Raw genomic sequence first — 18,019 nt, forward strand, 5'->3', positions numbered from 1 at the left:
AAAAATATAAAAATTATCATAATATTTGTTCATAATGTTTTTAATATCATTAATAAATTAATTAAATATTAAAAAATTGTACATATATCATAATTTATTTTATATTATTTAATACAATTGAATTAAATCAATTATAATTTTAATATTAATATATATTTTAAAATTAGACATATTATAATAAAATATTATATTATTATTATGAAATAATATTTAATGTAATTTAATAATAATACTTATAAAATTCATATTTTTATCGATGCATATGATATTATTATTAAATATGATAAATCATATATATATATATTATACTTCTAATTACATTTTTATGAAGTTTTTCTTATATTTTTATAAACTTTGATCAATTTTAGGACTATTGATATTTTTTTCCAAAATATCCACTGATATATCTCTGATATATCCATAAATTTGAAATATCAATATATCTGTGATCACTGATATTTTCATCCTTGATTACTATCGCTTCCACAAGCACTATAAACTATTATAGGCATTGCCACACCATCATACCCACCTACACCATTCTAGGCACCGCCACACCATCTCACTGATGTACATCACAATAGATAACTGTTACATTAATATAACCAACTCCAATGTCAAGTATGATATGCATTATAAACTTTTTAAAAATTGATCGTCTAATATAATATCAATCAAAGTTTAATTTGTTGAGAAATAATGTGTTCAAAGATCCCCGTGTGATTTTCATTCTACATCCTGAAATCAAAACAACAGCATCAACCCTCTAATATATTTATAACATTAGTAAGATGATGGGTGAGATTTGAGTATGGGGTGCAAGAGAAAATTGAGTTGAGGCTTAATATCAATCAATATAACCAACTCCAATGTCAAGTATGATATGCATTATAAACTTTTTAAAAATTGATCATCTAATATAATATCAATCAAAGTTTAATTTGTTGAGAAATAATGTGTTCGAAGATCCCCGTATGATTTTCATTCTACATCCTGAAATCAAAACAACAGCATCAACCCTCTAATATATTTATAACATTAGTAAGATGATGGGTGAGATTTGAGTATGGGGTGCAAGAGAAAATGCAGCTCTTAGTGTGAAAATATAAAAATATTTTCTTAAAAATAGCTCTACTTATTTAACCCAACTTTTTCAATAAATTCTCAAGTCTAAAAAGGGGCCTTTTTTGCTCGAACCTTAATCGAACAAGAACATTGCATTGAAGCATAAAACCTCGGTTTTCTAGCTTGGGTGTTTAAGCTGTTAACTTTTTTTTCCTATAATGTGTGGTCATATATAATTATATTTATATGAATATTATTTAAGGATATCAATTGATAGGTAGGTGAATCAATTAATTGGGCATCCAAAAGTCTTATGTATGGAAGACTCAAATTACAAATGGGGAGTTAGAAAATTTAACTCATATGAATGTGATGTTACAATTTTTGTAACCCCATCTTTATGAAATTTATTTGTACATTATATTTATGAGTAATGGAGGAAAATGGAAAGGTATAACCTATGCAATTATATGGATGCATTCAAGTTCATAACCCACCATTACCCATTAATTTGTACATAATGGATATAAATAATGAGTATAACTCTCATATAGTCTTTGATGGGAAGACTAGGAGATATACAACTTATTATAAATTGAGATCCCAAGCTACACTCTCATTCTTATGTCTTTTTCTTTCTTGTTGTTTATTTTTTAACAACATACACCATACAAGTGACTCATCCACGATATGAGAGTTGTGAGTTGAAAACCTTGACAATACAATTCACAAGGTGACTCAATCTCACTTCATGGATCAAGGTAAGAATATGACAATTATTTTAGTACTTCCATTTATTTGTTTTATGTATCCAAAATTGTTTTCAAAAATAATTATTTCCGCATAAAGTTTATGAAAGTTTGGTTAACAATTGGTATCAGAGCCAACCAATTTTGGATCATAAACAATTAGTTATGTGTGTGTTGTTCAACTTATGAAACAAGTGTTGATCAATCCAACGGATGATCATCATCATGTTTAATTATATGACAAAAGTTTAATAATAAAAGGTTGATGAAGTTTTTACCCAACGGTATTAAATTTCTTTACGTTTCAATACTTTTATTTTAATAATTATGTCATATCCATATGATTTATAAATTATTATAATCCAACCCAATAGAGGGATTATAATAATATACTTTTGAATTATGTAATTGTAGTTCGGTCCAACGAAAGAACTATGATATGATCTTTTATGTTTATGATTAATATGATATCTAACTTAGTTTTTGTTGTAGTTAGATTATTGTAAAGTGTGGTGTTAAATATTGTCATGATATAAAATAATTTTCCTTTTGAATTAAATTTTATTTTGCAGCAATGAATCCTATTGCTATTAGAGGCTATTTGTCTGGTATTGAACAATTAAGTGGGGCAAATTTTAAAAAATGGAAGGAACAAATTGGAATTGTTCTTGGTTGCATGGATTTGGACTATGCCTTAAGAGAGCCTACACCCACAAAGCCTACTTCTAAAAGTACTAATGAACAAAAGGTTTTATATAAAAAGTGGGAGCGCTCTAATCGCATTAGTCTAATGATTATGAAAGGTTCAATCACTCCTGCAATTCGTGGAGCAATCCCGAATTCAGATAATGCAATGACCTATATAATATCAATCAAAGTTTAATTTGTTGAGAAATAATGTGTTCGAAGATCTTAAAAAGCAAGGAAATATGAGAACCACAAATTCCACTGGCTGCTTATCCCAACCTGGGCCCCTTTCATCAAACCAAAAGAAGAAAAAGGGGGTGTCTTTCTTTGCTCCTTTCAAATACACTAGGGGACAAACCCAAAACTGAAAAAGAAATAGAACTATACGGTTGGAATCATGTATGCAAGTATATCCTCACATCATTTATAAATTCCCATGAATCCCAAAGAACAATGCATCCAAAACAAAGTCAACGAGTAAACTGCCACCCAAGCCTTACCCCTTCAACATGCCAAAAAAATAAAAATAAAATTAAAAATAAAATTAAAAAAAAGGGGAAAAAATCCCCATAAACCCTGCCCCTTCAACATGCTCTAAAGCCCTCATGCCACTACTTCATAGATATTTTGTTCTTTGTTTTCAGATCTCTCCCAGTTATTCAAAAGGTGGCACCCAATATTTTATAAATTTTGACTTCTTCCGCTTGCAATACCCTACACCCACAAAGTTCCTATATATATAGAGACCTACAAGAGGATCACCACTTCATCCCTCTTTGTCTCTGTCTTCTTCACCATTAAGAGATCACAGTGTCTACCTGAGATTTAAAGCTATGGCTACGCGTGCGTTTCTCTTGACTTCACTGCTTCTCTCTTGCTTGTTGCAGATTTGTTCTGGTGCCTATTTTTCATCTCTCCAACGAACTCTAATTGTCACAGCTTCACCCAAAGCTGGAGAAGGTACTACTATCACCTCTCTTCTTTTTCTACTTTCTCTTTCTTAGCCGTCGGTTTCTTCCCACCAAACAGAAATTTGCAAAAAATTTCAGAAAATTTTCTCAAGTTGCTGGTGGGTTGAATTTACAAGATGTTGCAGAAAATGAAAAACGAAATTTCACAACCACCCTTCAATTCCACCTCTTGTAAGATTTGAGGTTTTTGTTTTCTTTTATGTTTGCTCATCAAACAGAAACAGAAACAGAAACAAGACATCATCAAACCGTTTGTTTTCTCCCTTCATTTTTTCCTTTTCTGAATTCAAAGTCAACTAAGATGTTCTGAATTTGCCACTTGAAATAATGGCCTACCATGGACTACCAAGTGGCACCATATTCACACACCAATAAGTTTTCTGAAAAGGACCCAAATTCTTTTCAAATTGGGTCATAAAAAATTTGAACTTTAGAAAAAAATAATTCGATTTTATTCTATACTTGATTGCAGTCTACCCAATAGATGCTGGTATCCCTGATCTAATCAATTTAATTTTCTGGGTTAAATTGGAAACCTATTACATCCTCAAATCTAATTATTTGCTTGTTGAAGGTGATGAATTTGAATCTTGTCATTTGTTTGTTTCTTGGATATTAATTTAATTTTGAAATAAAAATGCAGTTCTAAAATCTGGAGAAGACAAAATCACTGTGACATGGGGTCTAAACCAGTCTTACCCAGCCGGGACAGACTCAGCCTACAAGACCGTGAAGGTCAAGCTCTGCTACGCGCCGATAAGCCAAGTGGACCGCGCCTGGAGAAAGACGGTGGACCACCTAACAAAAGACAAAACCTGCCAGCACAAGATTGTTTCACAGCCCTACAAAGCTTCCAACAATTCCGTAGAGTGGACTATAGAGAAAGACGTGCCGACAGCCACGTACTTCATACGCGCCTACGCGTATGACGCTGAGGATCAAGAGGTGGCATACGGACAAACCACAGACGCCCACAAGACCACTAATCTCTTTGGCATTGAAGCAATCACAGGCCGCCATGCATCCCTTGACATTGCTGCCGTTTGCTTCTCTGCTTTCTCAGTGGTTTCACTTTGCGGGTTCTTCTGGGTGGAGAAGAGAAAGAGTAGAGTGGCCAAGTAAAGTGGTGCCTAATCATAGAAGTTAGCCACTATGACTGTTTCCCTGTTTCCTTTCCTTTCCTTTCCTTTGCTTTCCTTTTAGTTATGTATCTGTGACCATGATGACACGGTCCTACAATGAAGTGATGTGGGGTTGTGGGGAGGATGTATCTGTGGTTTACTTGTTTTGGGATTGTCGTAGGGAGTGATCATCTATCTTTGTTTGCCAAGAAAATGAAAATGAAACAAATGGGTTTTACTACCTGTCATATCAAATTATTTGGCAATGTATTAACAATAGTGTACTCCATTTGATACATAGAAGTTAGTTTGAAGTGATCTATCAATTTGCTTCTAAATTGTTTCATTGTAATCCTATCGTGGAAGATTGTATTAACAAGGAAAGATACTAGAAACCTCAAGGTCAAACCTAGGGGTTGGGACACTGTACAAGAAACTCGAGCAATTTATACTTCAACAACATATATTCTAAGACATAATAAAAAGAATCCAAATCAAATGAGTTGATGACTTGGGAAGAAAATATTGAAACGCCTCTGAGATGCATATTTGTAACACCAAGATATTAAAAAGTACAAGAAACATTCCATCATTTACTCTGATAAATATAAGTTTGTATATAAGCCAGTCCAAGGGAGGTTCTAGAATTATAGATTCTAGCAGAAACCAAAGGCAGAGCACACCTGGGAGTCCCATGTAAATTTGTGCACTTGGGAGACTATTCAGTTGCATCCTCGAGCAGAAACTCACTGGCTACTTATCCCAATCACTTGCAAGAAACTCGAACTCAACATCGAGCCATCTCAAGCTTTGATAATGGTTCGTCTATGGTTAGTGTACAGTCTAAAACATTTTAGAAATAATGAGCTGTATGATTCTAAACGCTGATACTCTCTGGAGTCTGCTCAAGGATTGAAAATCATATCGGTGCTCTCCATTCGATCAGTACCAGAAAGTGTTAACCTGTCATCGTAAACATCTATATACCCAAATGCATCTGAGCCTGGAGGACACTCCAGGGCAGCTTCAAGGACGCGATGATGTATCCCATGGGAATCAATAGAGTGACCACCTTTGTGATCGTGTCCAGATAGGCAAACTTTCACACAATTGTACTTGTGTATCACATCCATTACTTCATCATAGTTCCACAAAAGTGCTTCTGGGGACAATGTACCAGGATCTAAAGGCAGATGGCAACAGACAACTACTTTCTGTTTTAACTTTGTCGCATCCTGAAGTACACAGTCCAACCACTCCATTTGTTCCTTCCCAACTGCTCCATTGAACATCAAGAACCGTCTCTCAAGGCCTACCAGTCCAACTGGACTGTTCTTGTCCAAATTTGGGTTCTTCTCTCGAAGAAATTTCAAAGCCTCCAATGTTTTTGGGTGATCTGAAGGCCAACCAATGGCACTTATATCATAGCCATCAAGAACTACAAATCTGTAAGTGGGGGTTGGAGAAAAATCATAATAGGCACGGTCTTCAAAACTGGGAATATTCAGTAGAGGAAGTAACATGTTACGAGGCAAATTGTAGAGGCAGTGGTTACCAATCATGTGATAGGAAGGACCATCAAAATTCTTGAATTCATCAACTATTTTCTGGACAGCATTTAGAGATTGGTCTTTGGGGCAAAACCCATCAACAATATCCCCAAAATTGACCACAAATTTTAGCTTCTGAAGGTTATTCCATTTTTGGACAGCCCTTTGCAACACATGAATGCTGTGCCGATAGTACCTGGGGACACCCATGAATGACTGGCCATTGGGAATATCAGCATACTGGACATCAGAGATAACCCCAAAAGAAAAAAGTGGTTGCTTCCCCTGTACACTCACTAATCCATTTGCAGAGCCCATTATGTAGCTAGCATGAATCCTATCAAATCACAAGAACAAATTGTTAATGAACGAGTTTTCTGAATATGTGCTACACATGCTATCAGGACATATCAAATGAAAAAATTCAAGCAAACTGCACAATCACAAGTCCAAAACACAACCAACAAATTGTTATCAACCCATTCATGAAATCCCAAGATTGGTGTCTACCATCTTAATCCAATTTCTATCACTGTGCATGTACTTTGTAGAGAGAAATCACACTTGAGAATTAACAGAAGCAAGAGGGATGGGAAAAAATTACTCAATGTGGGAAGTTTCAACTAACTCTTAAACAAACTCATTATCCACTCATAACACATTTGTGACTTTTTTAAACAAACTAATTATGGCACCAAACAAATGTTACTCTTCATGTGAAGCATTTTTGGTTTCTTCCTTAGCCATTCAAGGCAGTCCATTAGGCAATTGCACTAATTTTTTATTTTTTTTTTTGATAGGTAAATTTGTTGTCCCCACTAGGACTTGAACCTGGAACCTCCACAAACCCACCCCAACCCTTAACCACTTGAGCCAGGCCTCAAGAGCACATTAGGCAATTGCACTAATAAAATGGTGCTTCATTATAACTAAATAATGAAATGTTTTCACCAAGCTTCGTCTTGCCAATAATAACACCAACACAAGTTGTAGACCATACAAAAAGACCATGGTCCTTTCCTTTAAACAATACAAAATGCTCTAAATAAAATCAAGTTTGATGGAAATCATGATGATTTGACAAGCCAAAATTTTTATTAAGCGTGCATTGCTTCCTACACCATCTCTTTCGAGTTTTCCATTGTTTGAGAGCCATAACAAAGTTCATCAGTTCAGAATGAAAAAATTATGATATTAGGCACAAAAGTAAATACCAAAATATAATTCAAAACACCAATTTCCCTCAGCACTATCAACCTTTGCCACCTGAAATATTTTTCCCTTGTTCTAAGTGAGGAATAAAATACTGATATCAACCATCTGACTAGCAAAAATATAGAGATGTCAAAAGGAATACCATCATGTATTCTGAACATTGAGAGAAATTAGTAGAATATCAACATATCAAATAGTTCTCCAGTTATTTTTTGAAGAAAAACATAAAAAAAAAAATTCAATTGAACAAAAGAACATAATATTCCTTATTCTGGGTACAGCCATTGCTCATCACTGCATATGAGTCGCGATTAAATCATCTTAAATTTTCAGCTGACTCTTTCTCCTACATTTGTTTTGGTTATCTTGGCCACAGAAAATTCTATCAAGAACAGCTTAACCCATACCTAATCAATTTCCACTCCAAATTGATAGTCATAAGCCAATGACAAAATAATGACTTCTCTACCTACCTTTAAATGGGAAGTTTTATCCAGTGTGCCCATACTAAAACCTTCTGAACCCAAAGCATTTATATACAATTCTAAGTATAAATACAGGTACTAATCATGTGAAAAACAAAAATACCAAATTGATATAAAATTTCCAGTAAAAGAAAGGAAAAAAAAAAAGACTTATTACCTATATTAAGAACCGCTTTTAATAGAATCCCAATACCCAATAGAAGAAAGCATACAATTTACACTCAAAGCCTACATCAAGATAACTATACCAAATTTTGGATTCTTTACCAATGGGGTTTATTGATTAAGAAGCAGAATAGGAACAAGAAGAGAGGCAACTTCTCAGACCAAAGAGAGATCCCATAGTTAGGAATTGGGGAAAAAAAATGGTATTTATCACAAAGTCAAGGTAAAGATCTCACTTCAACACCCAAAAAGTAAAAAATTAATAAAAAAAGAAAAAAAGAAAAAAGAAAAACTATGATTTAAACTCAATTGATACGCATCACATTACAGATTCTAAATGATGAAGAAATAGGGCAACAATTATCATTCCACCAAAACTCGAATCAGCCCAATAGGAAAAGCAACAGACCAAAATAGAAAACAAACCGAGAATGATGCTTACTCGTGGAAAAGAAAAGACAAAATGAAGGAAGAAGAAGAAGAAGAAAACGAAATTCACATACGTAGGAAAGGATTGCTGAGAAACTGATGAAGCAATTGGGTCTCCGAGGAAAAGGGGGGAGGGAGAGAGAGAGAGGAGGGGGATCGTCGTGGGTGACGTGAAGAATTGGTTCGAGAAACGGGTCGGGGAGTTTTAACTTTTAAGGGTAGACGCGTGTGGAGAGTGTGGAGGTTGGGTGGGAACCTGACTCTACTACGATTCTATTCCGTAATCCCCTTTCCTATCACAACCCCACAACTGCCACCGACCCTCACCGCACACCTACTCCTCCTCCAGTTCTTTTAAATAAAAAATATGTTCAAATTTTGCAATTGTTTTTGGATTCCACGTTCTAATGAAACTAGGTTCGTTTCACATGCAAGGCACGTGAACAGTTAGCCAATAAAATTAATATTATATCATTTTTATTATTTATTCAATTCTGCGATGATGACTATGCCTTAAGATTTGTTTGAGAAGTTGATTTTCTAAAATTTCAATATTATTAATCTTATTTAAATAATATTTTTTAGACGCAATACTTTTTAAATTTTTAGAAAATTTAAATAAGAATTTTATTCAAATAAGATTTCTAACTCTTGTAAAACTCAAATATATATATATATATATATATATATATTAATCATAATCTTCTTCCATAATGTATGAAAAATAAATATAAAAGTTGAGACATTTATAAATATCGAAAAAAAAAAACACCTATAAAATAAATACATTTTAAATTCAAATAATTATTTAAATTTAAATTTGAAATGAATGTATCCTTATCTATAACTCTATATAAATAGAGGAATTATTTAAAGAAAAAAAAAGAGAAAGGAGTTAAATAGAATTTCATAGTTTTATTACTATCATAATTAGTATTTAAATAAGTCCACTAAAACAACAATAGCTTTCATTTGAAAAATGAAATAAGATAATTATATATATATATATATATATAGATTTTAAAAGAATATAACAAGTTGACATTTTCGTGTTCTTTAATTTCATAAATTATAAAATTTTATTTTAAAATAGAAATGACATATTAGATTATGAAAACTTATATCTTAATTTTTATATTTTTGGATATTGTAAATCTTTATTTCTAATTTAAAATTGATGTTTGATTATACCGAAAATGCATCATTCTAAGCCTTCGAAAGTAATTTAGAACCGTTTGACAGTAATTCTAATAGAAGTGTTTTTCTTAAAAGTGTTTCTTTCTGTAGTGTTTCTATGAAAAACATTTTTATAAGAATAAAAAAAATTATTATAATAGTATTATACTCATTATTAGAAAATTTATCCATGAGTTTCATGACTTATGAAATGAGCTAGGCCAATAAGTGTTTTCCCTTTTTATTTTTAAAATAAAAATAGAATATATTACACAAAAATATAGATTTAAATAATTTTTAAAAATTATTTTCATAAATTTTAAATTTTAAGGTAGTAGAAAATCTTTTATAAAATAAGTTAACAAATTAAATTTTAAATAATAATAATAATAATAATAACAAAAACAGTGCTAAAATGATAAATCCTTCCATGGTAAAATAATAAATAATTTTATTTAAATTTAATCAAGAATCACTGCATATCAATAATCAATTTTATCACTTTTTTTAATGCTTACTTGCATGATAATTAATTTCAAATAAATAAAAAGTCAAATACAATGATGCTAAAAATAACTCATTTATGTAATTAATAAATATGATATTAAAAATAATTGTTTCTAGATAAGAATTAACATATGTAATATCTCTCCTTAAAAAATAGTAAATTATTATTTCCAAAAATTCATATTTTATTAAGTATTTATTAGTATGGATTAAAATATTTTATAGATTGTATATCTATCAGTTGCTTTTGTCTACCACGTGTCCTTCCTTGTCCTCACTCTTTTCTTTTTCCAACATCGGATTCCCCCACCACCTCTACTCTCATTCTACACCACCTCCCATCGCCACTGCTACAGCAAAAACTGGCTAATGAAACTGATATCGCGTTTCCTCCACTGCCACATCTTCGGTGCCACCCAAGACGGTGGCATCCGAGGAAGTTTTAACTGTGCCCGATGTCCCTCCGCCAATGATTGAGACAGAGGCCTCAATGCCGCGACTATCTCCCTACCTGAGGAGGTGGTGTTGGAGAATCCTATATCATACTCATCTAGATAATAAATATTTTACAATCTCATACTAAATCAATTGGATAATAATATCAGAACACATACTTGAATCCATTGAAATTATATACTTAGGTTTTGTCTTCCATGTCTCAAATGAGTATTATAGTTTCAAATCACTCACTAATAGGATGTAAATAATAAGCAATTTTTTCTATCTCTTCGTTTACATTAGGACCATAACCCTATTTATATCCCTTATTATTTTATTTTATTTATTAGCTCATCATTAATAAATAAAATAAAATTGGTTTGTACACATTGCAAAGCTTCTATATAGAGAGAGATACTTTAAAGGTTCATTATTAACTTAATTAATCACATTTAATTAGACCAAAAATAAGATAACTTAATGTACAATGTGTTAATATGTAGGCCCATAATTACCAAAATATCCAACAATCTCCCACTTAGGTCACGCATGTCGTTAAACAATTGAACATCACAAATATGAGTTCAATATTTGTTATCTTAACTGTAAGCATCTCAAAACAATTTGGTCCATCAATTATATCAATATAGAATCAAAGCGGTATTCATTACATCTTTTGCAACTAGACCCATCAATGATCACCACATTAATACAACCAACAACATAGATCAAGTAGGATGTGTAGCATTGAAATTTCATGTAATGTGATCCCATATCATGCCTATTTCCAACTAGTCCAACTTTATAACTCAAAAAAGTTCACTACACTTTCAAACTTTATGCAAAATTGCAATTGAAATAATATAACTTTATTTCAGAGTTTTCAATAAGCAAAACAAGAATAATACATAAGTCTCATCAACAAAACATGTCATTAACTAATGAACATCAATTAATACTTATTTTAGAGTTTTCAATAAGCAAAACAAGAATAATACTTAAGTTTGATCAGAAAAACATGTCATTAACTAATGAACATCAATTAACAAACTTCCACTACACAAGCATATCACCAAGATGAACCACACCCATACGAGCCACATGCTCATGAAACACTTTAGGTGGTGCACATTTGGTAAGCGAATCCGTAATCATGAAGTTTGTACTAATATGTTCAATAGACACTTGAAAATTTTGAACTCTCTCCTTAACAACTAGAAACTTCAAGTTAATATACTACGATTTTGACGAGCTTCTATTGTTCTTAGAATATAATTCTGCAGCTTTGTTATCACAACTTATCCCTAATGGTCTCTCAATTCCATCAACAATATGCAATCTAGTGATAAAATTCCACAACCATATTGCTTAGTTCGATGCCTCATAAGAAGCTATAAATTCTACTTCCATGGTGGAAATAGCTATGAGTGATTGTTTAACACTCTTCCATGAGACAACTCTTTTAGTCAACATAAAAACATAGCTAGAAGTAGATCTTCAGCTATCAATTCAACCAATAAAGTCGGAGTTAGAATACCCTATGATCTCTAAATGATCAGATCTCCGATATGTGAGCATGAAATCTTTTATTCTCTACAGATACCACATGACCTGTTTTGCTACCTTCCAATGAATCATTCCTAGGTTACTTAAATATATGCCAATCATACTAACTACGTACACAATATCTAGACGTGTATAAACTTGAGCATACATGAGACTCCTTATTGCTGATGCATAAAGGATGTTCTCCATCTTTCTTTTCTCAATTTTGTTCTTTGAGTATTAAAGCAAATTGAATTTATCACCTTTAGCAATGGGAGTATCTCCTGGTTCACAACCCTTCATGTCAAATCTAATAAGCACTTTATCAATATATGCCTTTTGTGATAAGCCAAGAATACCATAAGAATGATCTCGATAAATCTGTGTGCCCAACACAAATGATGCATTACCAAGATCTTTCATTTCAAAATTATTTGAAAGAAATCTCTTACTTTCATGAAACAAGCCTATATCACTGTTTGCTAGCAAAATATCGTCGACATATAACACCATGTTAGCCCAAGGGTTCTCCCAATCGGTTTTTGATGATAACAAACCATGGTTAAGTGACTAATTGGTTTAAATGATAAAGAATCTCAGGTATAAATTCGGAAATTCATCAAAGGACCAAAGGGATACAAGATTGAGACTATTGGAAGACTTTTGATCATAAGAAACGAATGTAAGATGAATGTCTGAGTGCACTTAGGTTTTTCATACCTTTTCATGCATCTTTGAAAACTCAGTTTATTCTTTAAAATTTCGATTTCATTAAAACCCGAGTTTTATCAAATGTACCTTAGGCAAAACGTTTCAAAATTGGCATATTAATTTACCTAAAGACCTTGACTAAGTGTTAGAAAAGAAAGGAATTGAAAAGTATAGGTCTTCGGGGCCAAAAGGCTGAACCGGTCGAGGCTCTGGCCAACCGGCTCAACCAGTTGAAGAATTGGTCGACTGGTTGCCCTTGTCCGGTCGAGGTTCGGTCGAGGAGTGTCAAAAACACTCTCTCTCATCCAGCAGCTTCCTCTTCACGGTTCATGCTCCAATAGCTAGTGAACCGGTCAACCCCCAGCTCGACCGGTCGAGGTTGCCTTTTGCTTTTCTTGGCTCCCAAGCTTAGAAACCTATACATTGAGAACTCCACTTCATTTATGAGAGAGAGAATATTTGCAATCAATTGTCTACCTACCTGTTCTTGGATTAAAAGCTCTCATTTCTTTCTTAGTGCATTAAACTATCACTTGCATATCTTTTAGTACACCCTTGTGAGTCATCCTAGATTTGTTTTGTATTTGAGCTATCTTTGAGCTAGGTTGAGGGATTCTTTCTTGTAAAACTTGAGTATTAAAGCCTTCAAGAGGTTTGAATCTTGAAGAGATTGTGTAAGAGCTCATTGGAGCCGGAATCCAAGTGTAAAGAATTGGAAGCTTGGTTGAAGCTTCAAACTAGTGGAACCCTCGCTCGGTTAGGAGATTGAGGAGAGTGGACGTAGGCAAGGAAGTGTTAAACCACTATAAAATCTGAGTTTGAATTCTCTAACTCTATCTCCTTATTTCTTGATTATATAGTGCTTGAATTTGTTGTGTTGAAAAAGTTTTAAAAAACTCAATTCACCCCCCTCTTGGGTGTTTTTCTCATTTAAGCATAGCCTTTATTTTCTCACACTAAAAGAATAAATTTACTCCCACTGATCTTGTTATAAATACATTGATCAACAGTGTTTTCCTCAAAACCAAAAAAGGTATGCACTTGATCAAATTTTCGATACCATTGACGAGATGCTTACTTTAAATCATAGATGGATTTATTTAATTTGCATACTAGATGTTTTGACTCTTTGGATTCAAAATTCTCTAGTTGCACCATGTATATGGTTTCTTTAGTGTCACCGTTGAGAAACACAGTCTTCACATCCATATGATGTAACTCCAAATCATAATGAGCTACAAGTGTCATACTGATTCTAAAAGAGTTTTTTTTTTTTATTATTATTGAAACTAGAGAGAAAGTCTCTTTATAATCAATGCCTTCCTTTTAAGTGAACCTTTGGCAACTAGACGTGCCTTATATCTTTCGACATTGCCTTTCAAATCCTACTTGGTTTTATAAATCCATTTACAACCAATCGGTTTCGCTCCTTTAAACAATTCAACAAGATCCCAAACATCATTATCTTTCATTGATTTCATCTCATCTTTCATGGCTTCTATCCATTTATGGGATTTTACACTTTGTTTGACTTGACTGAAAGATATTGGATCATCTTCTAATCCCATATCAAACTCATGTTCTTGAAGATACATGATATAATCATCTGGAATCGTCGTTCTCCTCTCTTTAATGGATCTCCTTAATGGCACTTCCAATTGAGGTTGTTGTTGTTCCACCTCATGAATAGGGATGGGTTCTTCATTATGAGTAGGAGGTAACTCAAGAGTGTCTAGATTTTTTAGATTTGCATCCTAAATAATGGCAGGCATAGTTACCTAATCATTTTTAGTTGCAACTATATGAATAATAACATATTCATCTTCAAAGACAAAGCTCTGGAGTCCAGCACTCCCACCATATTCAACATCCTCAATGAATTTAACCTTGCTCGTCTCAGAAAGGACTTACTTGAGGGATCATAAAACTTAAATCCCCTTAACCCTTTTGAATACCCAACAAGGTAGCAGCTTACTATTCTTGAGTCTAGTTTTCTTTCATTAAGCTTATATGGCCTAGCCTCAGTTGGACAATCCCAAACATGAAGATGCCTAATATTAGGATTCTTTCCAGTCCATAGCTTATATGGGGATTTAGCTACCGCTTTGCTTGGAACTCGATTAAGGATATAAACTGCAATCTTTAAGGCTTCTCCCCAAAGTGATTTTGGTAAAGAAGAATGACTTATTATACTTCTTACCATATCTTTCAAGGTTCGGTTTCGTCTCTCAGCTACACCATTTTGACCTAGAGTCCCTAGCATGGCGTACTAAGGAACAATGCCACATTCATGTAAGTATCTTGCAAAAGGTCTTAGACGTTGTTCACTTGATCCATCATATTTACCATAGTACTCACCTTCACAATCAGATTTAACAATTTTAATTTTCTTTCCAAGTTCATTTTCAACTTGAGCTTTATAGGATTTAAAAACGTCCAATGATTGAGACTTCTCATGAATCAAGTATAGGCACCCATAACGAGAATAATCATTTATAAGGGTAATAAAATGTTATTGACCATTCCAAGAAGCCATAGAGAATGAACCACAAATATCAGTATGAATTAATTCCAAGACACTTGAACTCCTATTGGCACAAACTTTTCTAATGTTTGTTTACTTTTCCTTAATGCACTCAATGCATATTTTCAAATCTAAAAAGTTAAGGGAATTAAGAATTCCTTTGACATAAGTCTTTGAATAATTTGTTTAGAAATATGTCCTAAACCCTTGTACCACAACCAAGGTTTGAAAAATCGGGATATTTCGCCGAAATATCGACAAAATAACGGATATCCAAGGTGGCCGAAATGAAATTGGGCACCAATTATCAGTTGGGCAAAAAATTGGGAAAAATCGATGAAATATAGCCAATATTTTAGTTTTGGGTTGATATTTCAACGAAAAAATCAGAAGTCGTGCGTGGGAAGGATAGCGCGCAAAAAATCGCCAAAAAAATCGTCGATTTTTCTAAGATTTCTATTTTTTACAAAATATTTATTTTTATTTTGTTTGAAAAAATCATTGATTTTTAGACATTTTCGGAAAAAACGACCAGTTTTTTTTAAAAATATTTTTCTTCTTTTTTGTTTTAAATTTATTAATTTCTAATTTATCTTTTATTATAAATTTATATTATCCTTTTATTTTATATTATGATTTTATTTTTAACTAATTTTCATATGTATCTCATTAATCTATTTTAAAAAATCACCATAACTTCAATTTTAAATATTTTTTTTATATTTATCCTTTTAATTTTAAATATTTTTATTTTAAAATATTAAAAATATAATTTTATTCAAAAATTGTTGAAATATAAAACAATTAATGAAGTTCTAATATTTTATAAATTAAAATTAATTTGATAAGATAAATTATTAATATAATTTTTAATAATTTAAATAATTTAAATACATTAATGTTAATAGAGAAAATTGTAACTACAAATTTGTAATAAAATTTTAGAAACTAAATCTCAAATAAATTATTTTATGTAAATCAATTTAATTTTTTATTTAAAATGTAATAAAATATGTTTTAATAAAAGTTGTTTTTAATTTTAAAAATAAATGGATATAAATATATTAAAGGAATTTAAACTATTTTTCTAAAAAAAAATTGATAAATATTATCTTTAATCATATTTATGTCAATTATGTTTATAAAATAAATTTAATATGTGTATTTTTTTTTTCTTATTTTAACATTTTTTTTAAAGTTTTCTAAGCATTTTCATGAATTTTAAACCATTTTTATTTCCATTGACATTTTTGTCAAAATATCCACTGATATTTTTTCAATATTTCTGATACATCCGATATATCTGTATTTACCGATATTTCAAACATTGGCCACAACAAGGTAAATATTGTTAAATATAAGAGAAATTTTATTTTTCTAAATAGAAAATATTGGAATGTAATATAATTTTTATTTTAAACATTGAAAATAATATATATTTCATATTATTTTTTATTCATTTAATAAATTAAATATAAACATAATATAACATATCTCATAAGATATGCTACCTTAAAATATTATATCCATATGATAAGTATATCCAAGGAAATCATATAAATCATGTCCTAGGATAAGTATTTCTTACTCATATCGTAGGATATACATATTATCCTATCCTATCTTATCCCACTTGTAACTTAAGATGAAATGTTTGAAAGCAAATGAACTCTGAAAACACTCCCCAAGGCTTAAATAATATTCAAGAATAATTTAGAACTTTTTTTGAAATCTCAAACTAGCCATTAAACACAATTTGAGGTTGACTAGTCCACAAACCGATCAAACCAACTACTAGCTGTTGAGGTTACCCGTTGCCCTACCAGCTTAACTAGTTGAATACATGTTACGAAAGAAAAAAGTGTCACAAGTGCACCTCGACCAATGAGCTCATGTTCCTTTTTGCCTCAATTGATTACTTTGTAAAGTGCATAAAAAAACCCTTGTTTGAAATCTAGAACGTTTGATAACTTGTATTTAACTATACAAACTCTTTAAAACAACTTATAAAATATATGATCTTATTTATAATAGAATGAAATTGATTTAGGCATTTAGATGATTTTAGGCGCTTAAGTAAAAATAAAATGCATGATCCTAATGCATCAACAACCTTACAAAGAGACCTAGAGAATATGTCTTGTTTGATTTTCCCTTTGAAATGTTTTCCTACTTAATTTCTCTTTGGTTTGACATATATGTCATGGCTCTTTTAGGAATCTTTTGATCAAAACACGTTTAGGATAAATAATTAGTTTCAAACCTTATTTTGTTATCATCAAAATCAATATCAACCAAACCTTAATTTCATATTTTTTAAAAAAATAAAATTGAAAACATTGTATATTATTTTCCATTTTCCAAACTCATTTTTCTGAAAATGAAAAAATATATATATTGTTCGAACGTATTTTCATATGCAATTTTGTTTTTTTTTTTTTTTTATAATGAAAACAAAAAACTAAAAATTATAAATAAATAAAACGCTTATATGCAATATTACTTGTAAAATAATATTTGATTTCACATTTCTATGATCATGTTTTATTTATATTAATACTTATTTTATTTTTGTTTTTCTTTATTGGAAGAACACAAACATAGGTGTCAATGCGTTCTCAAGTTGGCTTTGTGTCATACATTGGACAACAATGTTTAAATTTACTAAAAAAAATATTTTA

At 31.5% G+C, this 18,019-nt stretch overlaps 2 protein-coding genes across 6 annotated transcripts; one reads left to right on the top strand and one right to left on the bottom strand.

Annotated features, from left to right (window-relative positions):
* The first annotated feature begins 3,054 nt into the window (after positions 1 to 3,054).
* LOC100258771 (high-affinity nitrate transporter 3.1) lies at positions 3,055 to 4,848 on the top strand. Its single transcript, XM_002279825.5, has 2 exons — positions 3,055 to 3,461; positions 4,116 to 4,848. Exons 1-2 carry the CDS (start codon positions 3,335 to 3,337, stop codon positions 4,592 to 4,594), a joined length of 606 nt encoding a protein of 201 aa, XP_002279861.1. The 5' UTR covers positions 3,055 to 3,334; the 3' UTR covers positions 4,595 to 4,848.
* Positions 4,849 to 5,158: 310 nt separating this feature from the next.
* LOC100265684 (manganese-dependent ADP-ribose/CDP-alcohol diphosphatase) lies at positions 5,159 to 8,771 on the bottom strand. Of its 5 annotated transcripts, none has more exons than XM_003634169.4 (2): positions 8,512 to 8,771; positions 5,159 to 6,480 (listed from the first exon to the last, which is right to left on the bottom strand). In XM_003634169.4, the coding sequence occupies exon 2, from the start codon at positions 6,459 to 6,461 to the stop codon at positions 5,499 to 5,501; it is 963 nt and encodes a 320-aa protein (XP_003634217.1). In that variant the 5' UTR covers positions 6,462 to 6,480; positions 8,512 to 8,771; the 3' UTR covers positions 5,159 to 5,498. The 5 variants fall into 5 exon arrangements, with proteins under 5 accessions (XP_003634217.1, XP_010663083.1, XP_019082204.1 ...); XM_010664781.3 differs by having other exon boundaries at positions 8,451 to 8,683; XM_019226659.2 differs by having other exon boundaries at positions 8,111 to 8,683.
* Between the last annotated feature and the right edge of the window lie 9,248 nt (positions 8,772 to 18,019).

The sequence above is a fragment of the Vitis vinifera genome, chromosome 17 (genome assembly GCF_030704535.1).
Source record: "Vitis vinifera cultivar Pinot Noir 40024 chromosome 17, ASM3070453v1".
In the NCBI taxonomy this organism is placed as follows: Eukaryota; Viridiplantae; Streptophyta; class Magnoliopsida; order Vitales; family Vitaceae; genus Vitis; species Vitis vinifera.